This window comes from Garra rufa, chromosome 21, assembly GCF_049309525.1.
Source record: "Garra rufa chromosome 21, GarRuf1.0, whole genome shotgun sequence".
In the NCBI taxonomy this organism is placed as follows: domain Eukaryota; kingdom Metazoa; phylum Chordata; class Actinopteri; order Cypriniformes; family Cyprinidae; genus Garra; species Garra rufa.
The window spans coordinates 8,303,209-8,330,077 of NC_133381.1; the positions used below are offsets into that span (position 1 = coordinate 8,303,209).

General features: G+C 36.6%; 2 protein-coding genes across 2 annotated transcripts; one reads left to right on the plus strand and one right to left on the minus strand.

Moving 5' to 3' along the window:
* Positions 1-144: 144 nt before the first annotated feature.
* Positions 145-12,201, plus strand: atg14 (autophagy related 14). Its single transcript, XM_073827088.1, has 10 exons — positions 145-586; positions 1,164-1,226; positions 1,309-1,351; positions 4,014-4,095; positions 4,262-4,499; positions 7,004-7,227; positions 8,269-8,386; positions 9,298-9,388; positions 9,473-9,558; positions 11,111-12,201. The coding sequence occupies exons 1-10, from the start codon at positions 294-296 to the stop codon at positions 11,406-11,408; spliced, it is 1,536 nt and encodes a 511-aa protein (XP_073683189.1). The 5' UTR covers positions 145-293; the 3' UTR covers positions 11,409-12,201.
* A 3,251-nt stretch (positions 12,202-15,452) lies between these two features.
* fbxo34 (F-box protein 34) lies at positions 15,453-26,598 on the minus strand. The gene is made up of 3 exons (XM_073826829.1): positions 26,504-26,598; positions 23,607-23,760; positions 15,453-18,482 (listed from the first exon to the last, which is right to left on the minus strand). The coding sequence occupies exons 2-3, from the start codon at positions 23,696-23,698 to the stop codon at positions 16,487-16,489; spliced, it is 2,088 nt and encodes a 695-aa protein (XP_073682930.1). The 5' UTR covers positions 23,699-23,760; positions 26,504-26,598; the 3' UTR covers positions 15,453-16,486.
* Between the last annotated feature and the right edge of the window lie 271 nt (positions 26,599-26,869).

The following is a 26,869-nucleotide window of genomic DNA, read 5'->3' on the forward strand; positions in this document are numbered from 1 at the left end:
TATTTTGATTTTACAGTAGCAAAATATATTGTATTACAATGTTATTTTAGATTCACCTGTGCTTACCATGGTCATTTTTTGTAAGAGACCCTACCACCGCACACGTGACACAACATACACAAACAACATACGTCACATGGTGCGTAAGGCAGACAGCCGTTGCACTCAGCTGGTAATAAAAACCTTAGGACCAGAAATACTGGTTATATTTTCATATTTCCAGCCACAGATCATGTAAATCTCACGGTGACCGTTTCTAGGGGGCTTCTATTCTTTATAGAGCCTGTATCATCATGGCTTGTCCCTTGTCAGGCGAACCCCGGGCTTTGGGGCCTGGTGAAGATCATCCAGAGTCTGCATCAGAGACCGGGGCGCCCGTTCGGCCCCAGCCGCCTCAGCAGCACCTTCAACCGGCGTGCGTGAGCGCTGCTACCGCGGTCATGGTAGAGGCTCTGGATGATGCAGAGGGGCTGTTTGTGGCCGTGGAGAGATGTCCGCTCTGCAACACGGCCAGACGCAGACTGACCTGCGCCCGTTGCATTCAGAATGGCGATTTTGTGTATTTTGACGGGAGAAATCCAGAGAGGTGTGTTTTATTTTGTTTAGTTTTTTTTATTGTATGCTATCACAGCTCAAGCTAGCATGCTAACAGTTTTCAGTTTAATCCAGCTGTTTCACATCTGTCTATTTTATTTAAGCACACGTTACCAGTTGATTTTAAGTGTTTCGAACGTTTATATCCGTTTTGTGAACAAACTAGATAGGATTTTGCAAATTCATGGCCCTAGCATGCTATCGCGCTAAATGCTTACTTTGTAAACAAACTGTCAGACAACAAAGGCGTTTACGTTTCTGCGTTCTACTTCTTTTTTTGTCAGATGTCAATGACTTTGTTATTTAAGTGGGTTTTAAATCTTTGTTTAAAAGTGTTGTCATGACTGACTTATGTTTTGTTTAGAAACTTTGAGGCAGCTTTTGACATGCCAATGTGTTGATCATGTTATCTTTAGCTGAGTCATGTTGCCAAGTGTGACAGTTTGATTATTAACTATTATATATATATTACAGTATCATGATTAACTATTATTTATAGAACAAGAGTAAGCAATATATATAGATATTTAGCAATTGTGTATTGCTCACTGTTGTTTTTCTGCCAACAGGTATTCAGAAAAGCTTGAAAGACTTCAAAAGCTGAAAAATGAAAAGGAAAATCTTCAACAGAGGTATTATATTAGCCTTGTGTGATGTACAGTTCTACATTATGTATAGATGATACACAGACTTAATTTTTTGGTTTTGTTTCAGCGTCATCAAAGCCATGGACAAGAAGGTCCAGGCAGACCAGCTTGTAAGTATTTTTGTGCATATTTTGTTCTGTTTGAATTTAAAGTTAAAGGATTACTCCACTTGTAACATAAAAATGTCCTGATTATTTACTCACCCCCATGTCATCCAAGATCTTCATGTCTTTCTTTCTTCGGTGGCAGAAAAATTAAGTTTTTTGAGGAATAGATTACAGGATTTTTCACCATATAGTGGACTTCATTGTTGCTCAAACTACAGTTTAAATGCAGCTTCAAAGGGCTCTACTCGATCCCAGCCAAAGAATAAGGGTCTTATTTAGTGAAACAAGTGGTTATTTTCTAAACAAAAACAAAACAATTTGTATACTTTATAACCTCAAATGCTGGTCTTGTCTAGCTCTGCAATGCGAATGCGTACTCTGTGCACTCTGGTTTAGGGCTGCAACAACTAATCGATAAAATCGATAATGAAAATCATCGACAACGATTCTCATTATTGATTAAACGGGTCCGCCCACAGTGCACGTACAACTTCAGAGGGTCATGTCAAATTATAGCACTGAATGACGCATTTCTATGGACAAAATGCATCTAAAAATAGTGGAGGAAACAGAATATGATGCTGCAGGAGAGTTACGTGATCCAAGCTGCCCAAAACACGAGAATTCTTGATTTTCAACTTTAAGCTACTGTGAAGTGCTTTGACAGATTCATTTGCATCATCAGAATGAAAACTTTCAGTTTACGCTCATATCCTTATCTGTAAATGTCACAAATTCACATGAGCATTTCCATTTTTGCATAAAAGTCCATTCTGACAGTCTGTGTTAAGTTTAAATCTTTACTGAATGAGCATGTCAGACAGCCGGAGCACAGAGAGGGAGATAATTAATGTTTATGCAAAAACATTCATTGTGCTGAAATATGTCGTTGAATGTTAAATTTAGGTTTAAAAGACAACATGTAGTGTACATATTTATGAGAGTAGGAACTGTAAAGGGATAACAGGGTGTAATTATCTGATATATAAACATCAGACGCTTAATAGCCGCCTTTTATATAAAGAAATGCCAGTAAACGTGACTTTGAGCAAAGTGAACGGTGTTCCTGCAGAACATTCATCTCACCTGTTGGTTAACACTGAGTTCGTCTTTATTATCTGTATTAGGCTATTCTTTTAATTTTTAATGTAGAGATTTAAACTTTGTTCACTTTATACAGTGCTTAACAAATTTAATAAAACAAATTTGTGACCCTGGACCACAAAACCAGTCATAAGGTAAAATTTTACAAAACTGAGATGTATACATCATATGAAAGCTCAATAAATAATTTTTCTATTGATGTATAGTTTGTTAGGATAGGACAATATTTGGCCGAGATACAACTATTTGAAAATCAGGAATCTGAGGGTGCAAAAAAATCAAAATACTGAGAAAATCACCTTTAAAGTTGTCCAAATTAAGTTCTTAACAATGCATATTACTAATCAAAAATTACATTTTGATAGGTTTACAGTAGGAATTTTACAAAAAATCTTAATGTAACATGATCTTTACTTAATTTCCTAATGATTTTTGACATAAAAGAAAAATCAATAATTTTGACCCATACAATGTAATTTTGGCTATTGCTACAAATATACCCCAGCGACTTAAGACTGGTTTTGTGGTCCAGGGTCACATTTATGTAAGGTTTGTGCCACTGCTGCTCCAAACTAACAGTATTGGTGATTACTAAAATCATTTTTTAGCTTTCTGTATTGGTTAGTCCTCCAATATGCAATATGCAGAAAGCTTTTTAGTAACAGTGGGCTATTTCTAATGCTTCTAAATGCTAATTATTGTGGTTATCTATGGGGAAAAAAAGCGTTTTTCTTCAGATATTTGTCTTTTCTCTTTATTACGACCGGTGGTCTAATAAATTAAGCACTGTTTTCATAACATTCAGTTTGTTTGAAGGACATTGGGCAGGATGTGGAATATTGTGATTTTTGTCAATAAATTAAAAAAATTGTGATTTAAGTCGATGAATCGAAAAAATAATCAACCAACTAATCGATTATCAAAATAATCGTCAGTTACAGCCCTACTCTGGTTCAATACAGTTAGGGAATGGTGAAAAACTCCTAACTCATTTTCTCCTCCAACTTTAAAATCGCCCTACATCGCTCCAGAAGTACCGACCCATTGTTTACAAAGTGAACATGCAAGGAGGGTCAAAAACCCTTTACAAGAAAAGGTAAAACAGCGATGTGGAATGATTTTGAAGTTGGAAGAGAAAATGGGAGCTTTTGTCTTGAACCGGAGTGCACAGAGTATGCATGTGCATCACAGAGCTAGACAAGATGAGCATTTGTGGTTAAAAAGTATATAAATATTAATTTTTTTAGAAAATTATTGATCGCTTCGCTGGATAAGACCTTTATTCTTTGGCTGGGATTGTTTAGAGCCCTTTTAAGCTGCAATGAAACTGCATTTTTAACCTATAATCCATTTAGCACCGTTGAAGTCCATTACATGGAGAAAAAACCTGGAATGTTTTTCTCAAAAAATGTATTTCTTTGACACTGAAGAAAGAAAGACATGAATATCTTGGATGACATGGGGGTGGGTAAATGATCAGGAAATTTTTATTCTGAAAGTGGAGTAATTCTTTAAAATATGAGAAAAATGTAAGCATGGTTGTGCATTTTGTTTAACACAGAGGTGGAAAATCATGTCATGCAAGATGAAAATCCAGCAACTGAAGGAGGCCATCTGCACTGGCAATGAAGAAGTGAAGAGTGGTGAGTATCACGACAAAAAAGAGCTCTCTCCCATGAGAAAAGTGTGTAAACATTCATAAATCACATTGAGGTACTCTGTCAGTTCTTTCTTGGTTAGGCTAGGACAAAAAATAAAAATGGCATTCTGTCGCTTGATGTCAAGGCTGTTTCATTTTCTTCACCTTAGGCAAGGAGCTGTTACTGCGTTCCCAGGAGGAAGGGCAGCGACTGCAGCGCAGAGCCAGCCGGCACCAGGAAAAGAGGGACAAAATTAAGCGTCATAACCAACGTCTGGGTGAGCTTTTGGAGAAGAGATCCAAAGAGCTGCATGGGAGGCTGGAGGTCCTGGCTGAAGTGCGAAGAGAGCACATCCTGGAGCTCACCAGTCACATCTTCAACATCCAGGAGGAGAAGCAGGGCAGCAGGTCAGAGCAGATAAAATGAGCATAAACATATTCTAATGAACAATAAAAAATATACATGTTAACACATCGTTGTCACATGATGATATGAAACGATAGGTCTTCTGGGCAAAAAGTGTAGTTTGTAAAATATATTTAAACTTCTTATTCCAACATAAAAGGTCTTTAAAGTTGTGTTTTAGGCCATTATGCTTTGGCACAGTATGTGTCAAACTAACTAAAACCGAAAGCCAATATGGCTTAATCCCTTCATCAAGTCTGTTTTCGCTGCATTTCAAAGCAAAACACACTCTTCGTTCAGGCAATCAGCTCGAGATCCAGTGTTTTCTGTGCCTCAGAACGGCTCTGTTCACAGTGTATTGCATGTGCTGTGAGTTTAGCGCGTGTTTAGAAACGTGATGGCCACCAGTTATGCTTTATTTTTGCAGCAGATATTTTTTAGCATTTCCTGTTTTTGTAAGCCTGTTTTTACCGAAGCTGGAACTTTCCGTCAAAATAAAAGCTCTACTGTTGTTACCGTCAAAATAAGAGCTTAAAAGTGCAGTATAAACCGCTGACAGCTAGCGGTTTAAATGGGTAACTTTACTGCAGTGCAAATTCAAAATACCTCTTTCAAGTGTAGAATTTAGGAAAGAAGAATTGTAATTTCTCACTGTAGTGTAAAGCAAAAATAATATACCTATGAACTATTCGTTTACTTTTATTTTACAGTGCAGTTGTTTTAAAATATATGGCTATTGCATAGAAATAATAATAATAATAAAACTGTTGTTATTATTATAATATTCTAATTTGTGACCCTATACCACAAAACCAGTCTTAAGTCGCTGAGGTATATTTGTAGCAATAGCCAAAAATATATATCATGGGTCAAAATTTGATTTTTCTTTTATGCCAAAAATCATTAGGAAATTAAGTAAAGATCATGTTCCATGAAGATTTTTTGTAAAATTCCTACTGTAAATATATCAAAATGTAATTTTTGATTTGTAAAATGCATTGTTAAGAACTTAATTTGGACAACTTTAAAGGTGATTTTCTCAGTATTTAGATTTTTTTGCACCCTCAGATTCCTGATTTTCAAATAGATGTATCTCTGTCAAATATTGTCCTATCCTAACAAACCATACATCAATAGAAAGCTTATTTATTGAGCTTTCATATGATGTATACATCTCAGTTTTGTAAAATGTTACCTTATGACTGGTTTTGTGGTCCATGGTCACATTTGTTTGGCTTCCTAAAACACAAGTGTGAATGTAATTTAGACTGAGACAGTATACCACAAATAAAAAAAGGGGTTAGGTCCCTTTAAAGTTCAGTTACAAGTCAATTCACTCATTTTTCTTTCCTTTTTTTTTTTTTTTTTTTTACTTTACTTTTAGTTTTCTTTGTTAAGAACATGGGTTAGAGCTCTCAAAGTGCATTAGATAGAATAATTTAACTTTAAAATGTACATAATTTTCTTTTTTTTTTTTTCGTGATTTGTCTTTTTTATTTTAAATATGGATGGCATCAAGATATTATCGTATCGTGAGATTTTGATATCGTTACGTCCCTACACACTACACATAGTAGTGTCCATGTGATGAATGTTTTATCTGTCCTCATTGCAGTGCGTTCTGGAATAGTCAACTAACTATTGTTCGAAAACATTTAAACTTGTAAGACAGCATAATTTTGCTGCCTATTTCCTATACAGTCTTGTGATTCTAATCATCTTTGAAACAGCAGCAAAATAATACACTGTTTACAAATTTGGGGTCAGTAAGATTGTTTTTGGAGAGAAATAAGTACCTTTATTCATCAAGGATGCATTAAATTGAGGAAAAGTGACAGTAAAGGCATTTTAAAAAGTTACATTTCAAATAATTTGAACATTCTGTGCATCAAACAATCCTGGAGAAATGTTTCCACAAAAATAATAAGCATCACAACTGTTTTCGTCATTAATAATAATAAATGTTTCTTCAAAGTCAGCATAACAGAATGACTTCAGAAGGATCATGTGACACTGAAGATTGGAGTAATGGCTGCTATCACAGGAATGAAATGCATCTATAACATATTCAGATATATTAATATAAATATGTTCCATTTTATTATATATTCAAATAGAAAATGGTTGTTTTACATTGTAACAGTATTTCACAATATTGCTTTTTTCTCAAATAAATGCAGCCTTGGTGAGCATAAGAGACTCTTTCCAAAAACTTGGAAGAAACTTCCTGACCCCAAACTTTTTAACGGTAGTGGGGGTTTTTTCCCCACCTGGTATGCCTGCCGTAATCATACTGATTAATCGTTTATGAACGTACCCTTTGATTGTGACACTTAACACTTGGTTGCTCTAGGGACACACTTTGTGTAATTAGCTTACTCTCACTTGGCTTTGATAAATGAGCATAAACTAATCTTGTTAGGCTGGTTGAATATGAGCATAATAATAAGTATGCTTTATTATTAATAAAGCATAATACATCATTTTAAGTATTTCTACCCTGCAGGGACCCAGCAGAGGCTGAGAATGACCTTGCTCTGACCTCCAGCACCGTCAGTGAACTCGCAGAGGCAAGGAGAATCACCTACAGTTCAGGTCGCTGGATCTGGGACGATCAGAATGGAGAGACGAGCTTCAGTATCACTGGGCCGCATGTCACACTCCCTAGTAATGGAGACTGCTCAGCCTATTACAGCTGGGTGGAGGAGAAGAGTGGGAATCAGGGGCCAGGTACAGAACTCATGGGATATTACTATATGTCTCAAATATTAAATCTATTTGAGTCCAAAGCAAACTTTAAACCTTATATACACTGCTGTTTAAAAGTTTGGGATCAGTATGATTTTTTTTTTAAACTTCTGCTCATCAAGGCTGTGTTTACTTGATCAAAAATACCTAAAAAAGTAATATTGTGAAATATTATTATGATGTCAAATAATGTTTTTCTATTTTAATATGCATTAAAATAAAATTTATTTCTGTGATCAAAGCTGAATTTTCAGCATCATTACTCCAGTATTCAGTGTCACATGATCCTTCTGAAATCATTCTAATAGGCTGATTTTTTAATAATGTTGAAAACAGTTGTGCTGCTTAATGTTTTTTAGATGGAAAAAACGGGGGGAAAAAATGGAAATCTTTTCTAACAATATACAGTATCGTTTACAAGTTTGGGGATCAGTACATTTTTATTTCTTTTTTTTTTTTTGAAAGAAATTAATAAATTGCTATACAAGTGATAGCAAAGACTTATATTGTTAGAAAAGGTTTCTATATTGAATGAATGCTGTTCTTTCGAACCTTTTATTCATCAAAGAATTGTGAAAAAAGTATCATAGGTTCCAAAAAAATATTTTGACTGTTTCCAACATTAATAAGACTGGAGTAATGGCTGATAAAAAATTCAGCTTTTCATGGCAGAAATAAATTATATTTTAAAGTATAGTAAATTAGAAATCATTATTTTAAATTGCAATAACATTTAGCAATAATATAGTCTTACTGTTCCCAAACTTTTGAATGGCAGTGTAGGTTTTTAAATGACTCTTTCATAGTCTTTTAATCATCACGAAAATAGCCAAAGAAGCTGGAATGGCATTAAAACCAGACCAACCAACCAACTGTTATGTCTCAGTTCAGTGATAGTTAACTAAATATGTTTTCATCCTTTTAAAATGCAATACATTCAGTTTTAATGCTTTCAGATCCTTTTTTAAGGAAAGAAAATATTTAACAAATTAATTTTACAGAATAATTTATTTTCTCATGCAGAGTTGGACCACATCAACCCGGCACACACCATCAGCGCCGCCCTTTGCTATGCCACACAGCTCGTCAATATCCTGTCTCATATTCTGGATGTCAACCTTCCGAAAAAGTTGTGCAACAGGTTGAGTATTTTTTTTTATTGTCTATTATAGTATTTATTTATATTTTAAATTAGTTTTTATTTTTGTGTTTTCTATTTTAATTTTAGTTAACATTTTAGTAACTTTGTTGTGTTTTTTAAATGTGGGTCAAAGACGTTAAGATGTCCACATCCAAAAAAGAAAATGTGCAAAAGTGATTTTATGTCCATAAAAAGCTCATTAAATGTAAGTAAAGTGTCTACTTTTAAGGTTTAAAGTAAGTTTTTGGAGAATAAAATGTCAAAATTTGGTTGAAATAATGTTACATTGTCATTCAGTGTAACATAATATTTATGTAAAAATTCAACAACATGCTTATTTCGACTTGTACATAATAAAATATATAAAAGAACAAGGGAGCATATCAAATTTTGTGTTTTAAATGAGTAAAAAGTTCTTACTGACAAAGCCTAGGATAGTGGCAAATTAAAAAAAAATGCAGAAATACAACTAATTAGTATTTGGGGTGAAAGTAGTTCATCTTTTAATGTCATAAATTGATTTTTGTTGTAAATATGCCTGACAAGACTTACACTGAATGACATTTTATTGGCTGTCTTCTGTAAATTAGGGAAAAATGTATGATATTTATCTTTTGCTCAAAAAAACTAAAATTAATTTGAACAGAAAACTTTTTAATATTTTTTTTTTAAACAACAATTTAAAGCAGTATTACACTTATTGTTTTTATGCTTAAACCATTTTTTGTCTTTGACCCAAATTTTTTTTTTTTTTTTTAATTTTAGTCTTATTTGTTATTTATTTACTTTTACATCGTTACTAAATAAAAATGATAAATGTTGCCTTGAGCTGAAACTAGTATTTTTTTTTCTATATTTTATTATAATATAAAAATAAACGTGTCCTGTATTCTGTTTTGTCTTTTCCAAAGTGAGTTCTGCGGTGATAATCTGACCCGTTACCGATTCACCCGTGTCGTAAACAAACTCAACACCAACATCCTGCACCTCTGCTTCTCACAGGTACATTTTTCTCAAAACTGAGATCACTCTGATCTGAGGAGTCATATTCTGAGCTCATACCTCATGTTTATGCTTGATTTTTAGCATGTCGACAGCGAGCTTCTCCATCCTCACCACACTTTGAGGAATATCATGTTTCTGGTGTCTCCAGCTAACAAGAAACTTGGCAGGTGAGAAATTACATTACTTGTTCCTTAGTGAAAACAGTTCATTTTTATATTGTCCAGTCAAACGTTTTTGAACAGTAAGATTTTTAATGTTTTTTAAAGAAGTCTTTTCTGCCTTTATTTGATCCAAAGTACAGCAAAAACAGTACAATTTTGAAATATTTTTCCTATTTAAAATAACTGTTTTCTATTTGAATACATTTTAAAATGTAATTTATTCCTGTGATTTAAAAGCTAAATTTTCAGCGTCATTACTCCAGTCTTCAGTGTCACATGATCCTTTAAGAAATAATTTTAATATTCAGATTTGCTGCTCAAAAACATTTATTATTATTATTGTTGAAAACAGCCGAGTAGAATTTTTTTTAGGTTTCTTAGAAAGTTCAGAAGAACAGCATTTATCTAAAATAGAAATCTTTTGTAACATTATAAATGTCTTTACCTTCACTTTTGATCAATTCTAAGCATCCTTGCTAAATAAAAGTATTAATTTCTATTATTTATTTTCCTCAAAAAAAAAGACAATTACTGACTCCAAGCTTTTGAATGGTATAGTGTATAATGTTACAAAAGCTTTTTATGTCAGATAAAAACATCAAAGAATCCTGTAAAAATGTACTCAACAGTTTTAAATATTGATAATAATAATAACAATACTGATAAAAACTGTTTCATAAATAGCAAATCAGTATATTAGAATGATTTCTAAAGGATCATGATCATGTGACACTAAAGACTGGAGTAATGATGCTGAAAATGTAGCTTTGATCACAGGAATAAATATCATTTTTAAATATATTCAGATAGAAAGCAGTTCCTTTAAATAGTAAAAATTAGGGCTGGGACACGATTAATCGTGATTAATCGCATCCAAAATAAAAGTTTATGTTAACATACTAAATGTGTGTTTACTGTGTATATTTATTATGTATATATAAATACACACACATACATGTATAGACTTTAAAAAATACTTATATGTGTGGATAGTTATATTTGTATTTAATTTAGATTATATATAGAATTATAAATATTTTATTTTAATTTAATTTTTATTTTCAGTTTTCTTTAATATACATGTTTGTGTGTGTATTTATATATACATAATAAATATACACAGTAAACACACATTTAGTATGTTAACATAAACTTTTATTTTGGATGCGATTAATCGCGATTAATCGTGTCCCAGCCCTAGTAAAAATATTTCACAGTATTACTGATTTTGCTGTAGTTTTGGATCAAACAAATGCAGGCTTGGTGAGGAAAAAACATTAAAAATCTTTCTGTTCAAAAACTTTTGACTGGTTGTTTATGTATGTTATAGCCCATTATATTTATATATTTATATATATATATATATAATCCATAATTTTTCTTTTACTGGTAAAAAAAAATTGGGGCTCTGTATGATATTTGTTTGTAATATAAGTTCATAATATTACTGTTACTTTCAAAAACACCCACAAAAATACTTACCGACCCCAAACTTTTGCTAGTTTGTCATCTGATGGAAAACTAATGTGTTGCAAACTTTTCCACTCTTGCTCACAAGAACTGGGCCTTTTGAGGTGAGTGCTGACTTGGAAGACTCTATGGAGTTTGTTGAACCAGAAGCGGCTGGACCGGCGGAGGAGAGCGGAGACGAGGCGGTGACGGATGAAGAAACAGACTTGGGCACAGACTGGGAGACGGTTCCAAGCCCTCGCTTCTGCGACATCCCGTCCCAGCCTATGGATCTGTCCCAGAGCGGCATGCAGGCGTCCCAGCCAGTTGGCAACGCAGGGGGCATGATCTCCTCCGCGGCCGCCTCCGTCACGTCCTGGTTCCGCGCCTACACCGGGCAGCGCTGAGATCCGGTGGATGTGGGGGTGGGTTAAACCGGTTAGACCTATGCAAGTTGCAAACACCCCATTACTGTCATCCTCACTTATGTCAGCTCGGCTATTGGGAGAAATAAAGGGAAGTTTTCACCCGACTGCTCGTACTAAATAAATGTGTGGTAGAAACCAGAGCGACGCATGTGATCTCTTGTGTGGTTTTACTGCAGGATGGAAGAGTGAACTACTTTTGCATCTTTTGTAGCTCACATTATACTGTAGACAACAGTCAACTCTATCCAGTGTACATTGCCAAATATTTTCGTTTGCTCATCGGTGCAGAAACTGTACATTCGAAGCATTGTTTGACTGCGCTTTTAGAGTTTGATTGACAGATTGCACTCTTCACCAGCTCTTCAGAGAACCTTACTGTATAAATGTTGCTGAACTTGTCTGAGAGAATGGCAGATATTATTGGTGTGTCTTGTTATATCAGATTATACATTCACAAGAGGAATTGTATTTTATGAACAATTTTTTTTTTTCCTTGAAACTTCCTCAACCACTGCAGACTGTATTGGGATGAAATACCCTGCATTGTTATCCAGTGGGAGAGTGGCTGGCTGTCTATTTGCTTTTAGGATTTATGTACAAGTTTATTTTTTCACCATCTTTAGTTGTTGGGGAAAAAAAAAAACATATTTACCAAGTTTCATTGTAGAAATGTTTTATTTGACCTCTTCGATTATTAAACAGAATACCTCCCTGAATCATTATTACTTTAAAAATCTCCTTTAAAAAACAAAATACAACTAGTTTAACTATGTATTGTTTGGTCTCAATTTCATTATATTTCTACTTTTCTTAAAGACATGAAAAGTGTGTGAATGCATTTCAAACACTTTCACCAAGGATGTTATCTTGAACATAGTTTCAATGGTCTGCACTTTTTATATTTTTGACCCTGGACCATAAAAGTCATAAGGGTAAATTTTTTGAAATTAAGATTTGTACATCAGCTGAAAGCTGAATAAATAAGCTTTAAATTGATGTATGATTTGTTAGGATAGGACAATAGTTGCCGAGATATAACTATTTGAAAATCTGGAATGTTAAAAAATTAAAATATTGAGAAAATCACCCTTGAAGTTGTCCAAATGAAGTTTTTAGTAATGTATATTACTAATCAAAAATTAAGTTTTGATATATTCATAGTATGAATTTTACAAAATATCTTCAAGACACATGATCTTTGCTTAATATCCTAATGATTTTTGGCTTAAAGAAAAATGTATAATTTTGACCCATACAATGTATTTTTTTTGCTATTGCTACAAATATACGGTTTTGTGGTTCAGGGTCACATTTTTAAAAATGACATTTGAAGGTGTTAAAGTTAAATGTGCAACAAATATAAAAGAAATGAACAGCATTTTTGACAAAATGTTTGAAGCGATGTGCATTAACATAAGTGGGCAAGTGGGCAATTGATGTTGAAAAGATATCAAATATACAGGTCAAATATTTAAAACATATTCACCTATATGGGCCATTCTATTGCAAACTATTGTCTCACAACATTTAAAAAAAACATTTAAAAGCATTTCAGATTTAAAATCTTGGATGTTTACTAATGTCCTTTTATGGGCGATTGAAACCCATTGAAATAATATTTAAAATATCAGTAAGCTTAATATATATAAAATCATCATTTAGTGGGTTCCTTTAATTGAAAGGTGGCTATTCCGAACCATAACCCCTAAATTTTAATTTATGAAATTATGAAAATATTTTTTTGCTATTGCTACAAATATACCCGTGCTACTTAAGACTGGTTTTGTGGTTCAGGGTCACATTTTTAAAAATGACATTTGAAGGTGTTAAAGATAAATGTGCAACAAATATAAAAGAAATGAACAGCATTTTTGACAAAATGTTTGAAGCGATGTGCATTAACATAAGATGAAGACTACCAAGTGGGCAATTGATGTTGAAAAGATATCAAATATACAGGCCAAATATTTAAAACATATGGGCCATTCTACAGAATTGGTGCAAACTATTGTCTCACAACATTTAAAAAAAACATGTAAAAGCATTTCAGATTTAAAATCTTGGATGTTTACTAATGTCCTTTTATGGGCGATTGAAACCCATTGAAATAATATTTAAAATATCAGTAAGCTTAATATATATAAAATCATCATTTAGTGGGTTCCTTTAATTGAAAGGCGGCTATTCCGAACCATAACCCCTAAATTTAAATTTATGAAATTATGAAAATATATTTTTTTGCATTTTATTCCATTGTTTTTCAAAATATCTTTTTGATTTTCAAAAAAAAAAAAAAGTCAAATTTATATTTAATAATTATATTTAATATTTCCTTTGTAAATTATGAAACTATGTAATAAAATATGTCCCGCATTTTCATGTCATTACCGAAAAAGTATGTTTTAGTCCATTGTCTGAGACTGATTTTAACTGACACCTACATTTATGTTTAGGAAATATTTTTGTCAGTCTCATAGCTACATGGTAAAAGTCTAAAAACTCTGTGTGTGACTTTACGGAACATCACTACCGAACACCATTTTTACTTCTACTGCTTTTTTGGAAGTTTTTCCATAACATTTAGTTTTTATATGTGTACCACTGTTCAGAACTGTGCTAGCTAACCATGTGCTGATTAGCGTCTTTGAGCTAGGTTCAAAAGTATCTAAAATTGTCATTACCGAAACATTTGGTGGAGTTTCTGTAGTGACTTTTTTTTCAGGTATTATCCCATAAAATGATCACTACCATAACAGTCACGACCGAAACATCATCAGTTTCGGTAGTGACAAATGGGAACACATAGTCCTTTATTTAAGGGAAATAAACTAAATTTTAGTACAGTTATGCAAATTCTTGTTATATTTTAGTATGTTTTAGTGTTTTAGTATGTGGGTTAAAATTCTGTAATGTGATGTGGTCCATACCAACACATGGGGTGTTTTGTCAAGTGTCAAAAAAGTATATTGAATTATCAACTAAGATGTTATGAGTGTTTGGTTCAAAGCATTTTCAAACTAATGAATAAGTTTAAAATCAGTATGATCAATATTTTGCATTTTACAAAGAAATATTGGCCACTATGTTGAGACCAGCTGAATACTACTCTTCCTACAAGAGATTTTCTTTTGTAGAACATCATACTCATGAGTGAGCTAAATAAGCATTCCATTGGTGTATGGTTTGTTAGGATATAACAATATTTGGCTGAGATACAACTATTTGAAAATCTGGAATCTGAGGGTGCAAAAAAAAAAAAAAAAAAGAAAGAAATATTGAGAAAATCACCTCTCAAGTTGCCCAAATGCCTATTACGAAGAAAAAAAAAAAAACGTTTTCATTTCATTTTACAAAATATCTTCATGGAAAATCTTTACCTAATATCCGATTGATTTTGTGGCATGAAAGAAAAATCAATAATTTTGACCCGTACAATGCATTGTTAGCTATTGCTACAAATATACCTCTGCGACTTACAACTGTTTTTGTGGTCCAGGGTCACATCTGTTTCTACTATGGCATTGGTAACAAAACTTTAATGTAAAACTGAAACTTATACCACCATGCATTAGTATGCTCATGACCACTATGTCAGAAAAGCTAGGATTAGGTCTAATATCGAAGATTTTTTTAAAAATCATGATTTAATTGTAGGCAGTGAGTTTTATAAACAATTTACTGCCAGCCAACTTAAATCCAAGATCTGACCCACTTATTCTCCATTGAAAACCCACACTTTTTATTTCTCAGAAAGAGATCTTCCATTCAGTCATAGCTTGAAACATAAGAACCAAAATAAAAGCTAATGGAAGTTTGGAAATGAAAGCCTAGTAATGAATGATTTATTCAAATGTTCTAGCCCAAAGACAACGTCCAAAAAGAAAACCAATCAGCTTGTAATTAACCAAACCCTTCTTACACTAATCTAAAGGGAAAGCTATAAATGAACTGGTTAATACAAGTATGCTGGACTCAAGCAGTGTAAGCATATAAGCAAGGCAAAGAACGAGAGAAAGCAGAACATTGGTTACAAATTCTTCAAGATATACTTTATTGAAGTAAAATGCCTTAATAGGCAGAGCACAGCAATGTCATTAACAATAGTTTTTAAAAATCTGACACACTTTGGAAAACAGTATATTGCAATGAATTTTTTCTTTTTTCAGATGGTGTTCAGTTAGTCACTGTCAAGATGAGAGAAACTCTCTTCCCACATTCAAATGTTTCCTGTCAAGAAACAATACATCATACAAGGGATATCAATACTTAAAATTTGAGAATATGCACTACCTGTTCACAAGGGTTTATCACAAGAGACCCACTGCAGAACAAGTGTGACCATTTCAAATAGATATCTATATACACAAAAAGTTAGCATAAAAAGAACAAGGCATTTTACCCCATATTAAGATTAAATGCATTTCACGCCACACTCGTGCCATCATTCATCACCCTGTTATGATATATAGGATTCTGTGCTATGTACAATGTAAACATCTGGGCTCAGAACAAATCTCAAAAAGTCAATCCCATCAAGTCGCGAAGTCACTTCGCCACCTAACATCCCAGGACTTTTTAGCGGTACTACGAGATGATAATAAGAGCATGTGTGTCAATAACTCATTGTGCCCTTGTTTAAGATTTCCCTACTGACCAATGAGTTAATCACGTAGGCAAGAAGTGTAATGCTCGAAAACGTTTAACATCAGTGCAGGAAATACAGTCAGGGTGTGTTACGAAGCACAGAAAAAGAACGGAGGGTAGATTGAAAAAATAAGTTAGTCATTAATGCTTACTCGAAGTAAAAATCATCAAGCAGTACCCAGATAGAACTCTGCAAAATTCAATCTTTAAAGGTTAAAGTGCAGACCAACATTAAGGACCTGAGGAGGGTTTTCGACAGGGGAATTGGTAACTGACTGGCAGAGTAGAAGTTCAAAGACCCAGCAATTTCGGATTAGTTTCAGCAACCTACATCAAAAGCGCACATGCTCATTGGCAACAGGAAACACACAGCCCATTCACACTAGTTACTCTCAGCCCGTTTTTCTGGCACACTACAGATCCTCATCAGCGTCCCTGCTTTTCTTGTAAATTGGCATGTTGATGCTATGAAAGGCAGGGACCCATCGGTTGTCGTGAAGTCCCACGTTACAACCGGGTGTGTCTTTGTGAGACCTGCGGCAGCACATCCAGTAGCCCGGGCCATACGGCAGCGCCTGGCAGTAGGGCTTATGGTGCCAACGGCAGAGCGAAACGTCACCGCGGTCATACCGCCTTTTGCACTGCTTGCAGGGATCGTCTTTGTAGCGTGGGTCGCTCACCCAGCGAGAGTCCGCCGGCCGTACGTCGTAACTCTCGATGATAAATTTAAAGTAATGGCAGGTGCACTTGAGGGCAGCCAGGCTCTCGGTAGGCAGCAAGCAGAAGATCTTTACAATGATGTGGTGCGGCAGGAAAGCCATGTACTGCTGAGGCTCCAGAAGCAGCTGGATCTTGAAGCGAGTTTCTAGGAATTCGTGAGACACTAGGCGGCGTAATGGAAAAGGCACAGGCTCCTGACTAAGTAAGTTTTGATGATTTTGGTCACCCACAAGTCCATCCTTGCTCTCCTCTCTGAGAGACACTACAGTGTCCACAGAAGGCTCAAGGACCTGGATGTGAGAAGGCTCTTTGTTCTGGGATCTGCTCTTTGATGGAGGCTGAGGAGAAGATTTGGCAAAGAACAACATGCCTGGTAACGGTTCCTCACTGCACTCTGAGGTTGGTGAGGATTGCACGGTCTCAACAGATGTGTTAATTTCAGGACTTGAGATAGTAGACCTTTCTTCCTCCTTGAGGGCGCAGGTGTCAAGCCCACATTGCAAGGTCTCTATAGGTGGGGAACTCAGCTTGTCTAAATCGCCATCCAGTTGTTGTGGGACACTCTCAACTCTGGAGTCCTGAGGGACTGTAGGTGCCACCGGTTGTGATGGCAATGGGTAAGGTTCTGACCCGGCCAGAAGCACACGCCCCACCTTCCTCCGCAAGCTGTTGTTTCGAGAGAGGTCTCCTCCTTGGAGGCCTTGTCTATTCAGGCACTGCGACTCCAACTTGGCCACCATATCCAGAACTCGAACGGATTCACCTTCCTCATCTTGGACCTCTAGGTTGTCTGCCACCTTGGACTGCTGCTCTGCAGGTTGAGGGATGGTTCCGACTTTGGATAGAGTGATGGTGCTGGTGCTGCGCAAGGATGGTACTTTGGAGCTTACCTGCTGGTCGCTGGCTCTTTGCTCCAAGTATGCCACCATCTCCACCACAGAAATGCTCTTTTCGTCTTCTTCCCCCTCTGTCCTGATTGCATCCTCTGCAACTCCTTTGCAAGGACTGATGTTCTCATTGAAAGTCTCCTGTTGAGATACCTTCGGTATTTCAGTTTTGGGGGAAGATGGTTCCATAGTTTTCGACTTGTCTGTAATGCCAGACCTTCTCCTGCGCTTGGCCACAGACCAGTCACCATCCCAGCAGCCTTTGTTTTTCACAGAGACAGTCCGCAACTCTGGAGCAATGGCTTCTGTTTCTGAGGGGTTCTTAATAACACTACTGCAAGTACTGCCACACTTCTGAGATGCAAATATGGCGATTTTCTCTTTTGTGTTCCCAGGTTTAATGACAGCCCATATATCCAAAGATCCCTCGCCATCTTCTCCCTGATAGATCCGAAGTGAGCCTTCATTCTCCAAACCAGTCGAAGGTGAGAGCAGCACTAAAGAACTGGTAAATGTTGAGACAGAGGACGCTCTGGTCTTGCGGGCTCCACTGACTCTAGTTGGTGCACTGCTCACACTGCTACATCGGAGAGTGTTGGTGGAGATGACACTGAGGGGACACCGGTTGGCTGTGCCGTTGCCAGATGAGGCCATGAGCCCACACGCCTGGCGAACGCCCCACTCTTTCCTGAGCACTCCCTGCTGGTCGGCATGGAGGCCTCTTGTTCCATCGTGCACAGATTCCCGATGTATCTCTTTATCTTGTGGTTTGGGGTATGGCTTGAGGTGCATGGTGGTAAACCTAAGAGAAAGGGATAAAAGAGAATTTCAAAACAAATACAAGGTATTCCACTAAACTAAATGGCAGATAAGAGAAACTGGAAGAATAAATCTTAAAAAGGGTAAAAACACTTTTTGATTATTCCAAGGTAGCATGAGCATCCTAAAGGAATCTTTCAGTACAGTAGAACTTACGTCCATTTATACAAATTACACAAAGTTCATACTGTATGGCTTTAGAAGACTTCAAATATGGGACGAGCTGAATGGGATCTGTAGTCTAACCGCCCATGTTTACTACATGCTTTCCCTGTATGGACAAAAGAAAAATGAAACAAAAGCATGCACATCAGTCTCAAATGGGTGCTCGACTAAAAAGCAACAAGTACAAAATAAAGTGTAAAGTCGGCAATACCAAAGCTCCAAAAAATATCTCAAAAATATTTATTTATAAAACAACTTTCGCATAGCGTATGTAACGTTTCGAGCACGCAGGCTCTTCATCAGTTTGGAGTTGCCGACTTTACACTTTATTTTGTACCTGTATGGACAAAAAACAACATATTACATACGCTATGCGAAAGTTGTTTTATAAATAAATATTTTTTATTTATTTTTTTGGAGCTTTAGTGTTGCCGACTTTACACTTTATTTTGTACCTGTATGGACAAAAACAACATATTCTTCCTTGGACACACTAGACAATTTTTAAATCTTAAACGATTTTAAAACTGGTGGAGACCACAGACTTATGGACAGTTTCAACTGACGTTTAACTAATTAATCTTAGATAGCACTTGATAATTACGGACAGCTGTATTGGAGCAGGGCTGGAACTAAAGTCTGCAGGTAGGTAGATCTCCAGGAACAGGGTTGGCCACCCCGGAATCATTCAACATCCGCTTGCTCACTCTTATTGTCTATTGTGGGTATCATGTCAGAAGCAGCCTGATCAAGAGAATTTTACTATTTGGGATTGTGTGGCCTCTGAGGTGAACAGAAGCAGTAAAATAATCGTAATAACACCACACAACTGAGGATTTATTTTGGACAAAAAGTAATTTGTGACAAGACCCGAATTGAGCCACGCCCCCCAACAGACCTATCGTAAGCCCCACCCCCCTTAGTTATTGTTGCTGCCTCGGACAAACAAACAGTTGATAACTGTCTTACAGCTGTCAGTGTGAAAACTTGTCCCAATATGTTTTTGATAAATTTTGGATACAGATGGACCACCTCTCATCGAGGCGCATTTAAGTGGGACTTAAATAGATCATGGGCATATAAAAGATTTTAAAATAAATATGGTGGTAAAGAGATTAATTTGGATGTTACGGTCATCGTGACCGTAGATGACAACATCCAGAAATCTAAAGATGTCCAAGTTTCAGTCCCTGTGCAACTGATACTCAACTGCCATTGGCTCATTCGCGTTCGAGGGGAGGGGCTTACAGATAGGTCAACTGCTTGGAGGTGCAAATCAGACTCAAAATCTGGCTTGAAATCTTCAAATGTGTGGCCAGCCTTACAGAATGATTCAGGTTTGGAAACAGATGAGTGACAGTAAATGGTAAATGGTAGGTGAATTACTGGATTTAAGATACATGTCTCTAGCAAGTAAAAATCTACACAAAAAGTAATGTGCCCACCTTATTTTGTTCATGCACATTAGCTGTAAAACTCTAGATTAAATGGCACAAAAGAATCTAGAGCCGGAAACTGTATCCATCAATACAGCAGGTTCTTAGTAATGTTTTTAACACGTGATTGTACAGCACGTGCAAAATGGCAAATAACTCTTCACGCAGAAGAAGTATCGCAGTGAGCACAAGGGCTAGCTGTTCCCTCTGGCCCTTAGGCTGACATAATGGGAGCAGAGCCACCCAGGTCCAGACACAGCTGGGTTCTTACACAAGCACTCAGCTGACACAGACCCAGCTGCCCTACAAACAAGCCTGCGGCACCGCCAATAGCAGTGTCTATGTGTGGGAGGACTAAACTCTCACAGACACAAGTGCATATAAGGCATTCTTCCACGGCAGATTCAGACCTGATAAAGTGGTGCTGGGGATTCTCACGTGACCTGACATGGGATGGCATTTGGACAGTGTGGATGGTTATTTCAGAGCCAAAGTGAGAGTGGGAGGTGGCTCGCTTGCTCGCTCAAAAAAAAAGGGGGGGGGGGGGCCTTGGCTGCAGCCATTCATTGGATGGCAAACATGGAAAGTGGCATGTCCATTGACAAGTGAGAATACCATTTGGTGTGTCCTTGGAAAGCTTGCACAGACCAGCACATCTCCTTCTGTGCCAGCCTTCCTTTGTGGCAAACAGCAGGATAGGCCAATCTGTAAGGTCAGAATCATTTTGTTGAGCTGGTGTCTTAGACAAAAAGTGGGACAACACAAAAGGCAAGTCAACAGTGGCTTTGATTGTCCATGGATACGGGCACACTCACATTTCCTGGTACAACCCTGCCTCTGACTTCCTGTTCTTGCCAATTTTGTGTTAGCAAAGCTCAAATATAGTAGATTCTCTGGTTTAAAGAGCAAGTCATATGTTAAATGCATCTAAGGTCAGAAAACATTGTAATGTTATAGAATATACATTTATACATGGAGTCATTTATTATTGATTTCATAACAGTTCTTACAAAGCATCTTTGAGTGCAATGTGCAACCTTCCCTCCATAAGCCTACTCTGCTCTGATTGGTCAGCTTGCCAAACCTACCATCTGACCAGTTTGAAGCGACCCCAATAACGTCATATTTAAATGTGAATTTACCAGGGGAACGCGTATATATGCGTGTATATATATATATATATATATATATAAAAAAGTATTTTACCCCAGAACGCGATTTTTAACGGGGCCCCCCTCGAACGCGATTGGGGTAGTTTTGAGTAGAAATTGGCTGGGTTTTGTTGTGAAAACCTGCCAACCATAATGCGCCTTTACATAAAACAATAATATAGTTCAATCCGTTCTTAAAATAATATCATAAAAACATTGTTTAACACTTACGCAAGCGAATCGTGTCCACAGCTAATTTTAGCTGCTAAACTGTAAACACAAAACAATAATGGTGTATACGTAAGCAGAGTGCTAACGTGACTAACTGATAAAACAATGCAGTTTGTAAACCCAAATATGTCTTAGTTATATTCTTTATTTTTTAAGTAATTAAAATAACGACAGTCTACATTAAATGACGCATTCTCAGGAAATACTGGATTCACAGCGAATTATTTCAGTAAGACAGTAATATTGTGGTTTATCTGGAGACCTAAAGCTGCACTAGGTATACATCACATATTAGCACAAAAAAAATTATATTTTGAGCACTCACTTGAAAATGTAGACATAACATATCATACTTGCAGGTTATGGTTTGGAGACGCTTGTTAGCCCAAATAAATTAGATTAGGAGGCAAAGATGATAAAAGCTAAGATTAGAGAAGCAGTCCTCTGTAAATTGACGAGCACACAACATATTGTATTGCCGCGGTATCGTGGAAAAAATGAACTTTAACCACTGATTCTTCACATTATCATCTTTCGACAACAAAAACAAAACAAACTTGCTTTCACAATGCATGTATAATGTACCTTTTTGATAAACAACTTTGCATTAACTGTTTACATTGCAGTTTGTAACATGGCTATCCTTTAATGTTTCTATTTGATTCTAGCCATTTGAAAATCTAAAATCTGAGGGTGCAAAAAAAAATCTAAATATTGAGAAAATCACTTATAAAGTTGTCCAAACGAAGTTCTTTGTAATGCATATTACTTATCAAAAATACATTTTTGATATATTTATGGTATGAAATTTACAACATATCTTCATGATCTTTACTTAAAATCCTAATTATTTTTGGCATAAAATTAAAATTGCTCTTTAATGGTTGGACTTAATTTGACCAGACATAAAGGACCAGGTAGTCTGATTTAAAACATCAGCACTGAATATAGGAAGGTAATGGCTCGAGTTGGAGCTAGCTTCCCTTCTTTGTTCATGAAACGATAAACATCAAAGGTTAAACATGTAATCTGAATTATATTTTGATGGATGACAAAATACCACATAAAAGAGAGCTAGGAATTGTACCGATTACTTCAAAATCTTTAAAGAACCTCCCAATTTGCAGAGGAACACACTGCAGCACCATTGCTGGACAGGAGTATGATTATCCTGGAGGCACGCCAGCTCCTATCTGGCGCTCGAATGCTGATTTTTACCCATTACACAACCTGGCAACAACACACAGCTGCCGCCCAGCCCTTGCCCTCAACGCTCCCACAACTCAGAGTTTCCTTGAGACCACGGGCCAAAACACATGTGTGAGCTAATGATAATTCGAGGGCAAAAGCGCACAACAGCATTATGTAAAAAGAAAACAAATACCCACAAGTGAAAAGCGAAACATCAGAATGAGTAATGTCAAAGGATGAAGTGAGCTCATACCGAAATCAGCACACTGCTTCAGTTAACAAGAGATTTGTTTGCTCCCCTCTTCTTGTAAACGCTCAAGACTTCCTCTATAAGAGGCCTGCCAGAGGACCTGTCCAACTGATGGGGACGGAGGGGGGGGGGGGGGGGCGAACAAGGATGAAGTCACGATTATGAAGTCTACTTTGCTCCAATTATGTCGTAACACTCTGTTCTTCATGAAGAAAAGGCTGAGCATCTGGGTCTGCACACTTCGCCACATGTGTTGCCGCAGTCTATAGCTCATGTAGCTTAGTGAGAAGACAACAGAGGGGTAATTAAAGGCGAGATGGGAACAGGATCTTGCTAAACGCACGCAGAACAGCTTGTTTTTCTCCACCCCACAATATGCTAAAAGCAATGCTTTTCTTTCGCTGTCACAGCTCAACACCAAACTAATGCCAAATCTACATTGTAAGTGTCTCTAAAGTTTTTGTTATGAAAACATTGGCTGTCGTGTTCAACACCCTGGATGGAGGGGGACATCCATGACGATGAACAGATGAAAGAGTTCATATTGTTTTCCTGGAGACGAACATCAGAAACACAGAAAAGTGGATTCGTCCCATCTAAACAAATGCAAGTGAATTACCATCAAATTACCCTCAAAATGTGTGATGTCATGTATAGGCTTGAGTGCAGTAAGTACTAATTACCTCCAGACTGATGGCGGATTGGAGGCTCGTAACCGTGCTTCCCGGTAAGGGGTGGGGTTGCAGTAACTGATAGTTTCACATTTCTGAGGCATTAGGCTCCTCCCTCCAGCTCGAGCGACGTCTCCCAACAGAAGGGTTCAGGACTCCAGCCTCACTGCAAAACAACATTGATGGACGAAATTGAGAACAGTTTGTCTTTCCAACTTCTGTAAAGTCTATATAAGGAAAGTTTTGAAACATTAGACCTTTACAGTATAAACCTACTACCAACTATAGCATTTTATAGTACAGTTAAAATTTATTGCAGATATTTTTTATTGGTTTGTACAGTTGGGCAGTTCTACCAGCAGTAAAAGTGTCCATTAGAACAGCAGAATCTATCTACCAGAAAACATCTAAAAAGACTTTCGTGAGCACTTGACTCGCTGTTAACTTTTAAAACACTTACCGTTAACCACTCTCAGTTCTCTTTCTGTGGTCTCATGTACATCTTTATACTAGCTCATATGTGACCCTGGACCACAAAACCAGTCATAAGGGTACATTTTTTGAAATATGAAAGCTAAATAAATAATCTTTCCATTAATGTATGGTTTGTTAGAAAAGGACAATATTTGGTCAAGATACAACTATTTGACAATCTGGAATCTGAGGGGGCAAAAAATCTAAATATTTAGAAAATCGCCTTTAAAGTTGTCCACATGAAGTTCTTAGCGATGCATATTACAAATCAATAAGTTGACATATTTAGGGTAGGAAATTTACAAAATATCTTCATGGAACATGATCTTTACTTAATAATGATTTTTGGCATAAAGAAAAATCTGTAATTTTGACCCATACAATGTATTGTTGACTATTGCTACAAACATACCTGTGCTACTTAAGACTGGTTTTGTGGTCCAAGGTCACATATTTGGTACTTTTCTAATCAATTCTGGAACCTTTTACTCCAGCACTTCTCATGTTACTTGTTGCAGTATTCATAATATGTGGTTAGGGTTAACCTAACCCTAATAAGTTTTCATAACCTTTTCATAATTTTATACCAATTATGCTTAATAACTGTGTAGATCATATAAATGTCTTAGGCAAAACCCAATCTGGACCCATTGTCCACTCTAATGCCAATATAAGAGAAAACACTGATGATTTCGAAATCTGGCACAAACATGTTTTCTCGCACCTGGTTTTCATGAGCTGATTTTTGAAAGTTAGCAGCATCATGTTGTACATGTAAATGCACTCAATGATGGCTTCAGGTTCTGACTAGTGGTGAACAAAAATACACTCTGACACAAGTGTGTAATCTATACATTCTCTAGTACCCTGAGTATTTGTAGTGGTAATTTTAAACCACTTGCAATGGCTACAAATGCTGTGCCTCAACAGAACATCAAACTGTACATTCCAAAGAGATGGCGTGGTTATGGCTGTGATGCATTATGGGGTCTTATGGCAATTATGGAGTATTTCATGTCAAAAAGAATTAAGTCACGGTCACAGAGGGACAGAAAGTTACGTCTTCTACTATACTAAAAGTTCAAGTTTAGTTAACTGTGACCTGAAAATATCCACAATACATTTAACCAATGCATCACAGCTTGACCTTGTGGGTAAAACTCAAATTTATATGATTGTGTGACGTGTCTAACATAATTGTGCATGCACAAAGCCTAGTGTGACCACAGTTTAACTTAAATAGCCAATGCAGTATGCAGCAAGCACTTGCGAGTGTGTAATTTTAAAATAACTAGGCTACATCACAAAGACAGACACAGAAACCTAGATAAAAGACGGAGAACGTTGATGTGAGAAAGCTTGAATAACATAAATTGGTAAGAAAATGGGTCACAGACACAGAGCAATTTGTTAAGAAATTCAGATTTAATCCAAAAGTGCACAAAAATAAGACTACATAAAAAAACAAGCTACAGTAAATCTAATAGTATATCATGTTGAATGCTTTTAAAAATTTCCATTCCCAGGTGAAAACTTTTTGAATTTAAAGATCAGGGTAAATTTAACTTTTTTCTTCTGAAAAACATGCAAGTATCTTCCGTAGCTTCTGAAGGGCAGTACTACATAAAAAATGACGACAACAACATAAAACATGATATTTAGGCAAAATAAGAAAAATGTACACATTCTGTCCAAAGGTTTACACCCCTGGCTCTTAATGCATCATTTTTCCTTCTGGAGCATCAGTGAGCGTTTGAACCTTCTGTAATAGTTGCAAATAAGTGCCTCAGTTGTCCTCAGTGTAAAAAGATGGATCTTAAAATCATACAGTCATTGGTAGAAAGAGTTCAAATACACAAAACGCTGACAAGCCAAATAATTTGCTTTTAAAAATTCCCATTTCATTACAGCTCAGGCATAATATGAAACAGGAATAAAACAGCACAGATAAGTGCATGTGAAGTAAAGCTGAACGCAACACACGGCTCTGGATTTCTTATGCCCATTCCCTCTCCAGGGGCTAGAAAAGCAGCCAAGCAGTTTGTTTTCAAAGAGATACTTCACCCATGAAGCGCAGATAAGCTTGAAAAAAAGATGTTTTTGGAACATTATCCCCACGTCCCATCCATAAGCCCACAATGAAACACTGACTAATACAACGGACACTGGCTGAGCTCACCAGCGAGGACAAGATTACACGGTCTCAACGGAGAGGCCAAAACAAAGCAGAGATAACTTCATTTCCTCTTTCTATCTGTGCGTTCTGAGTACTAGCATGCTCATGCAGCTCCTGAGGCACATTTACAACCGAGCAACTGCCTGAAAGTCTTCTCGTAGGCTGCTCAGTGTCAAAAAACGATCCTTAAAACACAAATGTTTTTGCAAACAAGTGAGCGCGGCCGTTTTGTACATGCATGTCTTTTGTGTTTACTCACATGCATCCAAGCTATTCGACAAGTCAATGCATTGTAAATTCCTCTGCTCCGACATTTGCACAGTATTCCATTACAGAAGATAGTATGTACACAGTCTTCAGCACAGCACGTGGTTTTATTGGTCTGACTGACACCCTCCAGAATTTCACCTAAGCAGCTGTGATTGGCCGGGACAGTAGGGCTCCGCTTACAAGCACGTGTGCGCCTGCCGGAGGAAATAAACGCAGGTCTGATAAGGAGCCAATGGGCTATTCAAGATCCCTGCATGCCTATAAATGGCAAAGATAATCAATACTTTCAGACCTTCTCTGAAGAACAGGGTCAGAGTGCAGAATCTGCGTGCATGTGCCTTACAAACTTTACATG